The sequence below is a fragment of the Ursus arctos genome, unplaced genomic scaffold (genome assembly GCF_023065955.2).
Source record: "Ursus arctos isolate Adak ecotype North America unplaced genomic scaffold, UrsArc2.0 scaffold_32, whole genome shotgun sequence".
NCBI lineage: Eukaryota > Metazoa > Chordata > Mammalia > Carnivora > Ursidae > Ursus > Ursus arctos.
Window position 1 is genome coordinate 11,262,558 of NW_026623008.1, and position 15,386 is coordinate 11,277,943.

Below are 15,386 nucleotides of genomic sequence, written 5' to 3' on the forward strand. Positions count from 1 at the left end.
CTATGGGTGGGGGCAGCATGCAGCTGGGAGCTAGGGGGTGGCTGCAGCAAGAGGGGTCTGCCGTTCTAGTGGGGGTTCCTGCTTGCCGGTGTCACCCATCCTGGCCGAGGGGTTCCAGTGGGGCTGCCAGGAATTGACCAGCACAAGGCAAGATGGGAAGAGGGTAGGGGCGGGGGTGGGGGGCCCAGAGGTCTCCCGCCCGCCAGGGAAACAGGAGCCAGTGGCTAAATGCAGACACACTGTCATGGTGCTGAGGGCCTGAGTCACTGCTCCTGGACGTCAGATCCCGTTACCCACCCCCGCCCACCGTTCCTCCTCCCCTTGCTCCTCTCCCTGAGGCATCGCCCATAAATGTACTGGATCTACTGACTTCAGTGGCCAGGAGGGACCTCAAAAGGTCATGGAGGCCATTCCCCTGTCTCTGGGCATGCTCTGCCTCCAGATCACAGGGATAGAAGGAACTTCCAAGATGATCCAATGCCTTGAATCCCAATCCTGCCAGCGCATCCCGATCACCTGGGGAACTTGTAACACACACAGGCTCTTCCCTCTGCACCCCAAAATTCTGATTTGGGGTCTTGGGAAGGGACTGGGAATCTGTCCCATCAGCTCCCCACACAGCCAGCCTGCAGGCCAGTGTTTGGAAACTGCTCATCACTCAGCAGACATTTACTGAACACCTGCTACGTGGGGGGGCGCTGTTCTAGGCTCTCGGGGAGTCATGATGAATGAGGAGTGCGTCCATGACTCCCCAACTCTCCTCACGGGAGAGAAGAGGACACCAAGGCTCCGAGTGGTGGAGGACCGTCGGGGCGACAGAGCTGGGCTGGCATCAAGCCGGCTCTTAGCCTGCACTGCTGCGGGGGCTTGATGCAGGAAAATGGCTTTGGGGGGGACTTTGCTACCCTCTCCCCAGTTTCCTGGTGTGCCCAGGGCTGGGAGGTGAAGGTGTGGCTGTGCGGCACCTGCTGGGCAGCTTACGCCAGCTGTGGGATTATAGCCCACGGCTGCCCGGAGCCAAAGACTGGAGTTTGGGATGTCAACAGGGCAGCCAGTTATCCTGTTACTGGACACAGTCGCCAGGTTGGGGTGGCAAGGCGACAGTGGGCCCAGCCCACGCAGAGCACCCAGCCCCGCCCCGCCTCTCACCACATACACACGTGCTCCCGTTTTGGACGGACTTGGCCGGACATCCAGGGGCAGAGGGTGGCTCAGGGTCCCAGGATTTTAACAAGTCACCGAAGGGCCATCACGATTTTCAGAGAGGAGCTTTGTCTGGGGGAGGGAGAGAGGGCAGTTATCCCAAATCTCTTGCCCAAATCTTTCCAAAAGGGACATCAGACCCCAATCCTCTGCCTTGTGCCCAAACCCTTGTCCTGACTGATGAAAGCCGCAGGGCCTGGAGGAGCTCCAGGGAGGGGAAAAGCCAGACCGTCTAGGTTGGGGGTCAGCCTCCGCTATGGGACTTTAGAGAAGTCACGACACCTCTCTGACCCTCTACCACCTGCCGCGTGGTGATGCTGCCCTTGGCTCACAAGGGTGCAGGGGGTGAGCTTTTTGCAGACATAAAGGGGCCGGCGTGTGGCTGGTGTGCTTGTTCCCTCCCCCTCATGTCCTCACCCCTACCCTCTGCTGATGCAGGACCGACTGCTGCATTTACTCAGAAGCACTGTGGTTTGAGAGGTAGTTCTCTGAGCTAGAGGGGCCCGACGTGAAGATCAAGGGCAAGTTCCTCCCCAGGCCCCTCAGAGGCCTGTGACGCCCCAGGTCATGGCCCCTGCTCCAGCGTGTGGGTCTCCTCCCCACCCCTGAGCAAGGTGGGTGGCGGAGCCCTATGCAGGCTTTGGAGTCCGCAGACCTGGCTGGGAATTCCGGCTTGGTCCCTCGGTCCCTGGGACCTTGGACAAGCAGCATCACCCCTCTGAGACTCCACTTTCTTCGACAGGAGCCAGTACCTCCCAGCTGGCTGCGTTTCTGTGAGCCCTCAGTGCTTCAGGGGACGGCTGAGCACAGCGCCTAGCACACGGCGAGGGCGCAACAGTAATGGGGCCCCTGGCCTTGGCCCCAGCTCTCCCTCTAGCTCCGTCGGCTTTCTCCCCTCTCCCCTCTCTGCTTCCTCAAACCCTTCCCATGCCCAGCTCTGAGAATGCAGAGGGCCCCTCACGGTGCTGCTGTGGGCAGGACCTTCTCCCCCTCCACGTCCCGCAGCCCCCAGAGCAGAGCCTGCAGCGGGGTCGAGCGCCACCCTCTGCCTGGCTCTCCTGGGTTCCCGGGAGCTCCAGCTCCTGGGCCCCCGTGGCTGCTCTGGCCTGCATGGCTCAACCGGCCTGGGCAGTTCTGGTTGGTTTGTCAAGGACATTCTTAACGCCAGGGTAAAGCCCTGGCAGGGCGGGGAGGGAGGGGGGGAGCCCCAGATGGGGATTGGTGGAGCACAGCCCTGTCCAGGTGCCCCTGGGCTGCAGGCAGAGGCATCTCTGTTAGAGGAGGGCCGGCAGGGGCCACAGCAGGGCCGACGGACAGAGGTGAGGGGCTGCAGGGTGTGGAGGGGGGGCCTGCACTTGGGTGGGACCGGCCAGGGCCAAGACAGGCCGGGCAGGAGCAGGAGGCTGGGCAGCCTGGAGCCAGCACCTCATCCCGGGTCGCAGCGATGGGCATGGGGAGTCAGAGCCGTCCACGGGGACCCCACAGCACGAGGGACTCCGCTGGGCAGTGGAGGCAGCCAAGCGTTGAGGGAGGACAGGAGCGGTGTCCACAGCAGGGGGAAGCGAGTGCTGAGGCTCGGGGTCCAGCCTTGACCAATCTGCTACTGGACACAGAGGACGCATGAACACCAACCCCCACTCCACACCCTAACACGCATACACGCACCCTCGGTGACACCCCTCAGTTATGAGGGCATATCAGTCCTATGTCCCCTCCTGATAGCTTCACACACACACACGGACGCACACACACACACGTGTGCACAGGAAGACACCTCTGTTCCTTTTTATCTGGGAAGTAGCAGTATCGGGAGGGCCAGGTGGCCGGGTAAGGGCACCGGAGCAGCTTACCAAGGGTCTGTCTGTCTGTCTGCTCAGCGACCCAATGGAAGAGCTGGTGGGGCTGCGTGAGGGCTCCTCAGGGAGTCCTGTGAGTCTTCGGGAGCTATGGGGCCCGTGTCCCCGCGTCCGCCGAGGCATTCGAGGTGAGAGCTAGGTCCCCTTCCTCTCCCTATCGAAGACCCCTGAGGACATCACCCCCACCCAGACCCCACCTCCCCCACCTCCCCCACCCACCTTGAAACCCAAGAGCTGCCCACAGTCTCCGGGTGGCAGGGAGGGAGGGCACCTGTCTGCCTGTCATTTGCCTGTGGGTCTAAATGTCTGTGCTCTGCCTCTGGGGAAGCAGCCCCAAAGCCCGATGGCCATGCTAGTGGCCTTGCTCGGGGCACAGTAGGTGCTGCCTTGCCTGACCCCAGTGCAGCCTGTAGGACAGGCCCGCAGGTCTGGAAAAGAGAGGGGTCCTGCTAGACTCTTACGTTCCCTGAGCTGTGCCCTGTGGAGACTCCAGAGAGAGCTGGAGCTCTCAGCACACCCTCCCCACCCCTGCCGGCTCCGGCAATCTTCCACGAGTATCCAGAGGGGTGCGGCAGGGAGGGTGCACAGGTCAACGGTCCCCTCGAGGGGCCCAGAGGCCAGGCACCCACTGCCGCTGGCTTCACTTGCCACGATTCCTGCCTCGTCCCTCGTACGCAGAGCCCCTTCCGAGCCACCCTGGACTTGACCCCATGGTCCCGGCCCCACACTGCCCCTGCTCTCCTTGCCCTGGGCCTGCGCAGGCCTCCAGGGAAGGAGTTGTCCCTGCCCCACCCCGGCCCTGGGCCATGACCCCGTGCACCTGCCCCAGGTGGCCTGGAGTGGCTGAAGCAGAGGCTGTTCCGCGTGGGGGAAGACTGGTACTTTCTGATGGCCCTCGGGGTGCTCATGGCCCTGATCAGCTACACCATGAACTTCGCTATCGAGCGCGTGGTCCAAGGTAACCCCTCCCTGGCACGCACGCCTGCTCTGGACTCAGGCTTCCACGCACGCTCTCGGGATGCCAGATGGGCTGCCAGGTGCATCGCGGGTGGAGGAGGATTCGGGGTAGGGAGGAGGCCCGGGTCTGGTCCAGGCTTTGCTCTTGACTTGCTGTGTGATCCTGCGTGGGCTCCTGCCCCTCTCCGGGCCACCGTCTCCTCATCTGCACAGTGAGCAAGAGAGACCTGAACGTTCCCAAGAGCCTTCTTCCTCTGAGCTCTATGCCCACCTCTTCCTGCTGCCCCTCCCTGTTCCTCCTCCTCCCTCCCTCCTTGCTCTCAGCTCAGTAACGCCGGGGGAGGGCGCTTGCTCAGACCACCAGACTTAGAACTTTCTTTCCCCATGCTTCAGTGGGCTCTCTCCACCCTGAGCTCTGCCAGGAACAGGGGGCATGGGCAGGAAGGTTCTAACACCCCCCGTAGACTTGCTCAGGGGCCATCCTGAAGCCCTGCCATGCACCACGCACTGGACATCATTTGAGTGCTTTCTCGCAATGACCCCGTGAGGACGGGCCCATCACTAGCCCATTTGACAGATGGGGAAACAGAGGCTCATGAAGGTTAAGTCGCTCGCCCAAGGTCATTCAGTGGGTAGTGGCAACACTGGGATGTGGATCTGGGGTCCTAGTCCTGCCTGCATTTGGGCATCTGCCACTCCCTGGGTGGCCCTGGGCCTCCCCTTGTCGAGCCTCCATTTCCGGGTCAGTGGACACCTGAGGGCTGCGAAGCCTGTGATGGCTCCCTGATTCCCGGGTGTCCCCAGCACACAAGTGGTTATACCGGGAGATTGGGGACAGCCACCTGCTCCGGTATCTCTCCTGGACCATGTACCCTGTGGCCCTGGTCTCCTTCTCGTCCGGCTTCTCCCAGAGCATCACGCCCTTCTCTGGAGGTGAGCCATGTGCCAAAGCCTTTGCGTACCCCTCGGGGCTTCTGATGGGGGGAGGCAGGGAACAGCGATCCCATTTCACAGCCAGAAAGCCAGGCTCAGAAGCATCGTGTCGCTTGCCCCAAAGTCACACCGTGAGAAGGCCACATCTTGACTCTTGGGTCACTGCTGGCTCCTCTTCCTTTCCGAGGGTGCTTCTGGCCAATGACGGACGCCCTGGCGGCGGGGTCACCAGGGAGGGGCTGGTGGAGGGCCACTGCTCCCCCAGGCCTCTCAGCTCTGCCTCCAGCTCCAGGCCAGCACTGGGAGCTTCGAGGGTGCACCCAGGGGTGGCCTGAGATTCTATCCTGGGTCCCCCCCGCCGTTTGCCGTAGCTGTCTACCAGCTCGGCCGGCACGACGCGGACGGTTCCCGACCCTTCTCTGAGCCCGAGCTTCCAAGTCTGCAAATGGCGTACAGATCCTAACTCAGGGTTTTGGAGACCTGACAAGATCACCACGTGAGACATTTTGGGCAGGGTGAAGTGTTAAGAGTGTCATCTAGAGACTGTCTCTCCTCCTGCCCCCCTGTCCATCCCCTGCCAAGGTTCTGGAATCCCGGAGCTGAAGACTATCCTGTCAGGCGTGGTGTTGGAGGACTACCTGGACATCAAGAACTTCGGGGCCAAGGTGGCGGGCCTCACCTGCACCCTGGCCGCCGGCAGCACCATCTTCCTGGGCAAAGTGGTACGGGCAGGCGCGAGAGCACGCCACGCCACACCCCGCCCTCTCTGCCCTTTCCCCCTCGGCCCACAGAAGCTGGGGCAGTGGGGACTCAGGCCAATGCCTGCCTTCAGGGTTCAGGCCTGGGAAGGAGTCACGCTAGGTCCCCAGAGTGTGACAAAAGAGCTGGGGAGACGGAGGACGAGGGTGCAGACGGGCAGCCGTGTAGGTCTGGACGAGGCTCTCTCTGCCCCCTCAGCCCTGGGCCCCAAGGGGGAGGAGTAAGGGCTCTGACCCCCCACCATGAAGCCCTGCCATGCACCACGCACTGGACATCATTTGGTGCTTTCTTGCAATGACCCCGTGAGGAAGGGCCCATCACTAGGCCATTTGACAGATGGGGAAACAGAGGCTCATGAAGGTTAAGTCACTCGCCCAAGGTCATTCAGCGGGTAGTGGCAACACTGGGATGTGGATCTGGGGTCCTAGTCCTGCCAGAGGCGAGCCCTGTGCCCTGTGCCCACACCTCCCTGGCAGGGCCCCTTCGTGCACCTGTCTGTGATGATGGCCGCCTACCTGGGCCGGGTGCAGACCAAGGCCATTGGGGAGTCTGAGGTAAGGGGGTCAGCGAGGGCCCCCTTAGAGGAATGAGAGGGAAGGGCGGGTGGGGGCTGACTCCGAACCCCGGACTCGGGATCCCCCCAGAACAAGAGCAAGCAGAACGAGATGCTGGTGGCGGCAGCAGCGGTGGGCGTGGCCACAGTCTTTGCAGCGCCCTTCAGTGGTGAGATCATGCCCCTCCCTTGCACCCTGGGGCCCCCCACATCGCTGCTGTCCCCTGGCGCTGTGGACACCCCCCCCCCCCGCTCACTCCTCTGTCCAGCTGAGAGCCCTGGGGAGGGGTGCGGGCTAATTCACGTCTTGGTTCTTACTGCTGTCCTTTGAGGGCACAGCCACCCCAGGGTGGGGTGGAGGTGGGTGTCGAGACCCCTCAGGGTCACATCAGACAGACTTGGGTTGGAGATCCAGCTCCGCTGTGTGACCCTGGGCCAGTGAGTTCAGCTCTCTGAGCCTCTTTTTTTTGTCTGTAAAATGGGGATAATCGCACCCCACCACAGGGCTGTTGTAGGGATCGAGATGGCCCGGGAGGGCCCATCCAGGTGCGCTCCCTGGGCTCCTGCCTGGCCTCCCTCACTTCCGCTCAGGCCCCAAGAGAGGGGGGAGTCCTGTTTGCTAGGGCTGTAGGAGAGCAGGACCAGAGGACCAGGGTGGGGAGTGGGGGGGGCAGTCAGGGCGCTGGGATGGATGGAGGAGGGGCTCCGTCTAAGCTCGGCATCACCTTCAGGCGTCCTGTTCAGCATCGAGGTCATGTCTTCCCACTTCTCTGTCTGGGATTACTGGAGGGGCTTCTTCGCAGCCACCTGCGGAGCCTTCATGTTCCGCCTCCTGGCGGTCTTCAACAGCGAGCAGGGTGAGTCCCCGTTGGCCCGCCGGACCCCAGCCCTGGCTCCCTCCCTGTCCCTCCTCCTCCCATCTCCTCCTCTGTTGCCTCTCCTTCCTGACGTGTACTGGGCGTGAAGGATGCCCCCCCCCCCCCAGAGTACAAGGGGACAAAGCCCAGCGAGGAGGCAAGGGCTGGTTGTTGGGGCCTAGAATGCCGGGAAAGGGTATTCTGGGGCAGGTCTTAGCAGCACCCCTGTTTGTCGAGTCTGGGACTTGGGTTTGGCTGGGGTCAGGGTATGGTCCCTGATCTTCCCCCTCCTGCCCCAGAGACCATCACCTTCCTCTACAAGACCAGTTTCAGGGTGGATGTCCCATTTGACCTGCCAGAGATCTTCTTTTTTGTGGCACTAGGGTGAGTGAGCACCTTGGGTCCCTTGAGAGCCCGACTGGGGGCCTCGCCCAGGCCTGACCGCTGCCCTTGTTTCCGGGGCGGGGCCCTGGCCCCCTGCCCTCCCCAGGGCCATCTGCGGCGTCCTGAGCTGCGCTTACCTCTTCTGTCAGCGAACATTCCTTGGTTTTGTCAAGACCAACCGGGTCCTCTCCAAACTGCTGGCCACCAGGTAGGCTCTGGGCAAGGACTGGGGACCTCTCAGGGAGGACAACCTCCCTCCCTCAGCCTCCTGAGCCCACAGCTCCCTTTTATAGAGAGCCCCACCCTCTGACTGCCCTGACATCCTCCTACTGAGCTCCCCAACCCTCCCTAGCCCACTTAGGGAGCCCTTATTCCCTCCTAACACCCCTCTCCAGCTCCCCGCAGTCATTGCTCCACCCCCCCACCCCCAGCTGGCTGGACTTCCCACCCTTCTATGTGCTCCCCACTCCTCCTGAGTCCTCACTCTGTCACTGAGCTCGCACCCCCCAGCTCTACTTTCCCACAGAGCCAGAAGCCCTAACCTAGCCCCTCTCCTCCCCAAACCTTGCCTGCCCCCTGGCATTGGCATCTGCCCCAGGCCGGCCATGCATGGCCCACCCGGGCCTGGTGGAGCTCTGTCCCCAACTCTCCTACCCGCCCAATAGGGCTGACCACCACAGGTTTCTTCCCCTAGAAGGCGTCTGGCCTATGTCCCCCACTCCTGCAGTTTCTGCCTCAGTGCTGGCCCTCGGGGTGGTGGGGCCTGCTCTTGCCCGTCTCCCCCTCCGTGGGGTGGGGGAAGAGGAGGGCCGGCCCTGGAACTTACCCCCCACCCCCACGCCCCACAGCAAGCCTCTGTATTCTGCCCTGGTGGCCTTGGTTCTCGCCTCCATCACCTACCCCCCTGGCGTGGGCCGCTTCCTGGCTTCTCGGGTAAGGGGTGCTGAGCTGGGGGCGGGAGTGGGAAGCCCCATCCCTCACCCACATGGGGCCTGTCATCTTGCTTAATCCCCACGACACATGTTAAGGGAGACTGTGGGTCACCCTCACGTTCCAGATGAGGACTCTGCCGCTCTGGGAGGTCAGGGCCCTTCCCAAGGTGGGGAGTGGCAGAGGGGATTTGGGGCGGGGTCAGGGTGAGGAGGCGGCAGGCACGCTGCCCAGCCCCCTCCTGCAGAGCGACCTGTCCCCTGCGCCAGCTGTCCATGAACGAGCATCTGGACTCATTGCTCGACAACCACTCGTGGGCGCTGAGGACCCGGAACTCATCCCCGCCCTGGCCCGAGGAGCTCGACCCCCAGAACCTGTGGCTTGAATGGTACCACCCGCGGTTCACCATCTTTGGGACCCTCGCCTTCTTTCTGGTTATGAAGGTGGGTGCCACGGGCCCCCCCCCCAGGGTCGTGTCCTGAGTGGAGACTGGTCTTGGGTGGGATGGGGAGCAATGCCTCCCACTGAGTGTACGGCAGCACCCGGGCCTTCCACCCAGACTGTCTGATCTCACTCTTGCCCACTGCGTGACCCCGGCCAAGCTGCTTCAGTTCTGAGCCTCAGTTTCCTCATCTTTAAAATGGGGTAGTTGGGGCGCCTGGGTGGCACAGCGGTTAAGCGCCTGCCTTCGGCTCAGGGTGTGATCCCGGCGTTATGGGATCGAGCCCCACATCAGGCTCCTCTGCTATGAGCCTGCTTCTTCCTCTCCCACTCCCCCTGCTGTGTTCCCTCTCTCGCTGGCTGTCTCTATCTCTGTCAAATAAATAAATAAAATCTTAAAAATAAGTAAGTAAGTAAGTAAGTAAATAAATAAATAAATAAATAAAATGGGGTAGTTGCTGCGTCTACTTCCAGGGGAAGGTTGAGCAGGAAGAAAGGACAGCCCTTGGCACGATGCCAGGCACATAGTAGGCTCTTTGTCAGGGTGGGCTTCCTTCCCTGGGTCAGTGCCCTGCTAACAGCAGATGCTGGCGAGGGGCGTGTGCCTGGGCAAACGCCTTCTCCCGGGAAAGCTCCCCTGTCCCCTGCCCCTTTTCTCTCTTGCCCACTCTCATCCAGTTACCTCTAACCTCGGTCCCTCCGGTTCCCCACCAGTTCTGGATGCTGATTCTGGCCACCACCATCCCCATCCCCGCTGGGTACTTCATGCCCGTATTCATCTTCGGTGAGTCTGGGGTTCCCAGGGTCTGGGAGGGTCAGGGTTACTGGGGCAGGACCATGGCTCCTCTCCCTCCCTCCTCAGATGGTACTGAGGTGGGTCCCCAGGAACGGAGGGCTGTGGGGGCCGCATCAGCCTGGCTCCCCCTCCTCACCCTGTCTGTGGCCAGGAGCTGCCATCGGGCGCCTCATAGGGGAGGCCGTCGCTTTCGCCTTTCCCGAGGGCATCGTGGCCGGAGGGGTCACCAACCCCATCATGCCTGGGGGCTATGCCCTGGCAGGTGAGTGGGCTGGGTTCCCATGGGGTGGGCAGACTTTGGGGGGCTGGCCTGGACCAGGAGGATCGGGGCATGGAGAGGTCATTGAATCTCCCGAGGAGCCCCCTCCCTGAGCCCCGTCCTCTGAGCCCCTGTTATTCTCTCTAGCCCCCATCTTGTCCCTGACACCCCATCCTCTCCCTTACATGCTCCCCATCACCGAGCCCAGGCACCGGGCCGCTTCCAGCAGTGGCCAGCGTGTGGCCTCTGCGTGAGGCTGGCCCTCAGCCTGAGCCACCCCACCCTGGCTCTGCCCCCTGCAGGGGCTGCGGCCTTCTCGGGGGCCGTGACCCACACCATCTCCACGGCGCTGCTGGCCTTCGAGCTAACTGGTCAGATAGTGCACGCCTTGCCCGTGCTGATGGCCGTGCTGGCGGCCAACGCCATCGCCCAGAGCTGCCAGCCCTCCTTCTATGACGGGACCATCATTGTCAAGAAGCTGCCGTACCTTCCATGGATCCGAGGCCGAAAAATCAGGTGAGAGGTGCCCACGTTGGGCTGGCTGATGGGCGTGATGGGTCTGGGTGGGCTGGGGTGAAGGTCCCCCCCTAAAAAACCCTCACTGCGGCTGACCTTGGACGTGGGTGGTGTGGAAGGGGCCCACACACAGCCCCCTGGTCTCCACTCTCTCCAGCTCCCTGCGCGACCTTGGGAAAGAGCTTGGCCCCCTGGGCCTCAGTGTCCTATTAGTCGTCAGTCTGTCTGCACGACAGGAGGACAGATGTTGCCTGTTTGCTGGAAACTGGGGCTCAGAGAGGTGCAGTGCCTTGCTCCCCGTCACACAGAGAATCAGCACCAGATCTGGGAGGTCTCCTGCTCTCTCCCACTCTGGCCCTGCTGTCCTTGGTGGGACGTCGGGAGCTGGAATCAGGCTTTGGAATCTCCCTTGGCCACACAGGACCAGAGCAGCCTCTGTTCCCAGACAAGCGAGACTAAGAGGCTCTGAGAATCTCGGGTCCAAGGCCCAGCTCCAAACATGTGCAAGCTGTCACCTTGGTCCAGACCTCAGTTTCTCCATCTGTAAAATGGGCATGGCTACTCCAGTGATTTTCAAACTTCAAAGCTTTTTTTTTTTCCTTTTTGCCATAAAACTTTTCTTCAGTTGAAATTCTCCAGGGAAGGCTTCTGAGTAAAAGAGACCGAAGTGGAGCTGGTCTGGGGGGAGATAGGGGTTCAGGGGGCTGGGAATCCAGAGTCAGGCCATAGGAGAGCTGTTCCCAAGTTCCTCCCTACCTTGGGGTTCTAGGAGCTGCTCATCCTGGGAATCTCTCAGCACCTGCCCACACCCAAGAACCAGCTCCCCCCAGGTACCCCTGCCTCGTCCTGGGGTCTGGAGATGCCCTCACTCCAGGACCTGAGGGGAGCTCCCTTCTGCCTGCAGCTCTCACCGTGTGATCGTAGCGCACTTCATGAACTGTGCCATTACCACGCTGGCCAAGGACACACCACTGGACGAAGTGGCCAGGGTCGTGACCTCCACAGACCTGGCCACGTATTTCCTGGTGGAGAGCACAGGTGCCCGGCAGGAAGGGGGGAGCATGGTGGGGAGAGGACAGTCCCTCTACCTTTACCTTTGGCCTTGGAGGGTCGGGTCCAGGAAGGGGGAAGCAAGGCATAGGGCCTCTCAGTCACCTGAATCTGAATCTTGTCTCTGCAACTGTGTGACCTTGGCCAGGTCACTTCACTTCCTGAGCCTCAATTTCCTCACTGGTAAAATGGAGACAACGACCTCCCTACCTTGAGGTGGTTGACATGTTTAAATGAGATGAGAGGAGGCTTGTAAGGCACTCCATGGATAGCTTTAGAAATTCTAGAAGCCAGGCCTGGTGTGCTTGGGAGTGGGGGTAAGTGATGGGAACACCACAAGGTCTCAGAAGACTTACCTCAGTCTCCCCTTCAAGCATTCCCCAGCTAACTCACCTCTCCCGAAACCCTGTTGCCATGAGAAGAATGTCTTTTTAAAGAAAAATGAATGGGTGCCCTTGTGAAAAGACACAGAAGCTGAATCTTGGGGAAGGATCTAGCTAGAGTATCATTTCCTACTGGGACACAAGTACAGTAAGAGTAGGAAAGATCTGTGGGGGGAAGGCAGTCATGTCCACTCAGGGCCACTGTCAGCCCACATATGCAAACAAGACAAGGTACACATTTGGCTAACAGCACAGCTGGATTTTGATTCCGATTCATTCTTTAGGCAGGTACCTTGTTCAGTTAACAACCTGCACAACCGTATGGTTACCATCATACCCACCCCAGGAGGCCATAAAGCCATTTATGAACAGCAGAACCATGGGCAAACCCCTTAAGCTCTATGAACTGCAGTTTCCCCACCTGGAAAATAGGGACCAACATGGAATTGTCAGAGGTTCTCATCCCAAAGGCCAGGTCCTCTCCCCACTCAAATTGGGATACCTTTAACATGATCCCACATGATACACCAAATATGCCGTTTGGAAATATTTGCACACGGGTGACTCCTCCAAGAGGCTTCACCTCCTGGAACAAAGATAAAATTGGCCTCCAGACAAAGACCACATCTGCCCTTAGAGCCACAGGAAGCAAAGAGCACAGGCCCAGGCTGCGGGACCCTGCCGCTCACCCAAGAAATAGCTGTAATTGTTGTTGTTGGTTAAAGGGAGAGCATTTATATGTCTAGTTGTAAAGTTTTGATTTGACTCAACAAGAAAGAAAAATGCCAGGCTGCCCCCTCAAAACCCAGTGTCTGCCAACCCCGGCAATCGTCCGGAGTGAGGCAGGCCAAGCCCTCAGCCCGCAGCAGGACCTCAGAACATGGTGGCCTTCTGGGTTCCCGCTTTCACTGGGCTGAGCCCGATGTGAAACTTCCCAAGGTAAATGAGGGCAAAACCCAGCCCTGACCCACAGACGTCTCCAGGCAAGTGTCCCAAAGCTGCCCCTGCCTTGAGACCCTGCCACAGGGGGACTCAGGGTGGGCAGCTTCCCCCTCGGCCCCCTGGCAGCCTTACCCAGCTGCCTTCAACGACCACGCCTCCACATCAGGAGCTCAGTGACCTGGGGCAAGATGATTAACCTCTCTGTGCCTCTGAGCCTCAGCTTCCTCTTGGATAAAATCAGTGGAAATAGCTCCAGACCCGCCGTAGGTTCCCGAGGGACGTGGGAGCACCCAGGACGGTTCTTGGCACCTAGTAGCTGCCCAGTAAACGCAAGCGTCCTCTTCCTAATGCGGCTCTCTCCCTCTCCACTTGGGCAGAGTCTCAGATACTGGTGGGCACTGTGGGAAGGGCGCACCTGGTGCAGGCCCTCCAGGCTGAGCCACCTTCCTGGGCTCCAGGGCACCAGGTGAGTACTCCCATGGGGTGTCAGGATGGGGAGTGGTCAGCAAGGGGTGGGGGGGGCACCTCGGGGGAAGGAGGTTTGAGGGGGCAGCCTGGAGGAGGCGGAGGCCGGTCCAGTCCCCCACGAGCCTTCCCCCATCACTGGCAGCGTCTCCAGGACCTCTTGGCTGGGGGCTGTCCCTTGGAGCCAGTGACGCTGCAGCTGTCGCCGGAGACCTCCCTGCACCAGGTAGTGGGGAGGGTTCAGGCATGCGGGCAGACAGGGACCGTGGGATAGAGGGGAAGAGCCCAAGAGGGGAACTTAGGCTCCAGCTTTCTCGGCACCCTGTGGTGCTCTGCTCCTCCTGGGTCACCTTCCTCTTTGGTAGAATGAGCTTAGCAGTCCTTGTCCCCCCTGTCCCTCATTTCTAGGGTTCTTGGGATGATGCAAAGACTAGGGAAGAGGGAGAGTGCGTGGAGCAGAAGCCTCTAGGTGGAGACAGACAGTAGTTAAAAATATATCTTTGCATCAAGGCACGCATGGGTCTCAGTTTCAGGTCTACCACATTCTCCCTGCGTGATCTTGGGTAAAGTACTTAATCACTATGAATGCTGATCCCTTCCCACCCTGCAAAACAGGGGCTTTGGCACAGGGGGTCAGGGAGGGGCAGAAGCAGGTTGGGGACATGGAGGTGGCCTCAGCCGCTCTGTGCGACTGTCTGATGCGGGATCCTGCTAAAATAAACCGGGCCTTTCCATGGGTCTCTTCTGTGGGCTCTGGAGACCCCTGGTGGTCACAGTGGACATTGCGGGCCCTGGTCCTGGTGTCCCACCCACCTACTGCGCCCCTCCCCTTTCCCAGGCTCTGAGACAGACGGGTGGGCACGCCTGGGACAGGGCCCTGGCCACAGCCTCCACCTCAGCTCACAGCCCCAGGCTAGGGAGAGATTGAAGCCAGAGCGATGGGCTGAGCGCCATCTATCCTCCAATGTCTCCTAACAACCCCTTCCTCTAGGCACACAACCTCTTCGAGCTGTTGAACCTTCAGTCCCTCCCTGTAACGTCTCTGGGCAGAGCTGTGGGCTCCGTGTCTTGGGTGGAGGTACGAGGGTCCCAGGGGCAGAGCAAGGCAGAGGAGCCATGCTTGAGCAGGCTGGGGAGACCGGGGGCGGGCACAGCATTCTCCCATCCAAATTTAGAGGGACCTCATTGGATTCTGATGAGCCCCACTTTTTGGCCCAGAGAGCCCGGCTACTGTTTTGTGGCCAGGGGCCAGCCCTGCCATTCTCTGGGCCTAAATGATCCCATCTGTGCAATGGGAAGGCACGGGATTTAACATTTACCCCGGAATCAACCCTTAGGGCAACCAGACAATACCGGAATCCCCTCTCTCAGCCTCCTCCACACCCTCCCTCCCCCAAACCCCTCTTTCTCTGTTCTAGTTGACTAAAGCAATTTCCAACCTGACAAACCCGCCAGCCCCAAAGTGAGCCAGCCTGGCAAGATGAAACAGGGCACCTCGGCTGCTCTGGTGAAGGAGACCCTGCCTCTCCTCCCCCATCACGACACACCCCTCCAGCCCGGCTCAACTCCTCGGTGAAGCAGAGGGCTCTAACCTAGCGCCAAAGAGGGCCCCACACTCACCATGGTCCATCCTGCGTGGCACGAGCGCTCCGTACCGTAAAGGACAAATCCCACCCTGGACCGAGCAGGATTCGAGACGGCAAGAAAACCGGTGGACAGTGGGCGCTCATTGAAAAGTCACCAAAGTCACCAAATTCACAGTGAAGGCCGTGTAGGGCTATCACCAAAGGCAGGCACAGATACCCCCTGGGGGTTGTAGGACTCCCAACCAGAAGCTCCTGAGAAAAATAAAGCTGGTTCCTAGAGCTGTGAACCCTCTCTCAGCTCCAAGGGTGTGGACAGACCAGGGCTGGCCCTGGGTGAGCTCTTGGCGCCCCCTGGTGGCCACATGGGCATCGCGGGGCCTGGGTCCCTGGCCTCCTACCGTTCCTCCTGGCAGGGAGATAGGTAGGGTAGGTAAGCAGGTCCCCCATCACGTCTCATGATGCTTGTCCGCAGGTATAAGAAGGACCCCGTGGCCCAGCTACCCTCACCCCAGCCCC

At 60.6% G+C, this 15,386-nt stretch overlaps 1 protein-coding gene across 4 annotated transcripts; it reads left to right on the forward strand.

Moving 5' to 3' along the window:
- Positions 1–2,432: 2,432 nt before the first annotated feature.
- On the forward strand, positions 2,433–15,155 carry CLCNKB (chloride voltage-gated channel Kb). Of its 4 annotated transcripts, none has more exons than XM_057305209.1 (20): positions 2,433–2,522; positions 3,081–3,187; positions 3,889–4,017; positions 4,821–4,949; positions 5,532–5,671; positions 6,185–6,262; positions 6,353–6,431; positions 6,993–7,118; positions 7,418–7,502; positions 7,609–7,710; positions 8,351–8,435; positions 8,702–8,875; positions 9,552–9,657; positions 9,821–9,931; positions 10,231–10,444; positions 11,349–11,482; positions 13,197–13,285; positions 13,430–13,510; positions 14,276–14,362; positions 14,703–15,149. In XM_057305209.1, exons 2-20 carry the CDS (start codon positions 3,088–3,090, stop codon positions 14,748–14,750), a joined length of 2,097 nt encoding a protein of 698 aa, XP_057161192.1. In that variant the 5' UTR covers positions 2,433–2,522; positions 3,081–3,087; the 3' UTR covers positions 14,751–15,149. The 4 variants fall into 4 exon arrangements, with proteins under 4 accessions (XP_057161192.1, XP_048077752.1, XP_057161194.1 ...); XM_048221795.2 differs by having other exon boundaries at positions 9,588–9,657; XM_057305211.1 differs by lacking the exon at positions 6,185–6,262 and having other exon boundaries at positions 9,588–9,657; positions 14,703–15,155.
- The last annotated feature ends 231 nt before the right edge of the window (positions 15,156–15,386 follow it).

Bases quoted from the DNA above. Each gene is read 5' to 3' on its own strand.
- CLCNKB (XM_057305209.1), top strand. From the start codon at position 3,088: ATGGAAGAGCTGGTGGGGCTGCGTGAGGGCTCCTCAGGGAGTCCTGTG. The intron at 4,950-5,531 runs GTGAGCCATGTG...TCCCCTGCCAAG, and splicing joins CATCACGCCCTTCTCTGGAG to GTTCTGGAATCCCGGAGCTG. The intron at 8,876-9,551 runs GTGGGTGCCACG...ACTCTCATCCAG, and splicing joins CCTTCTTTCTGGTTATGAAG to TTACCTCTAACCTCGGTCCC.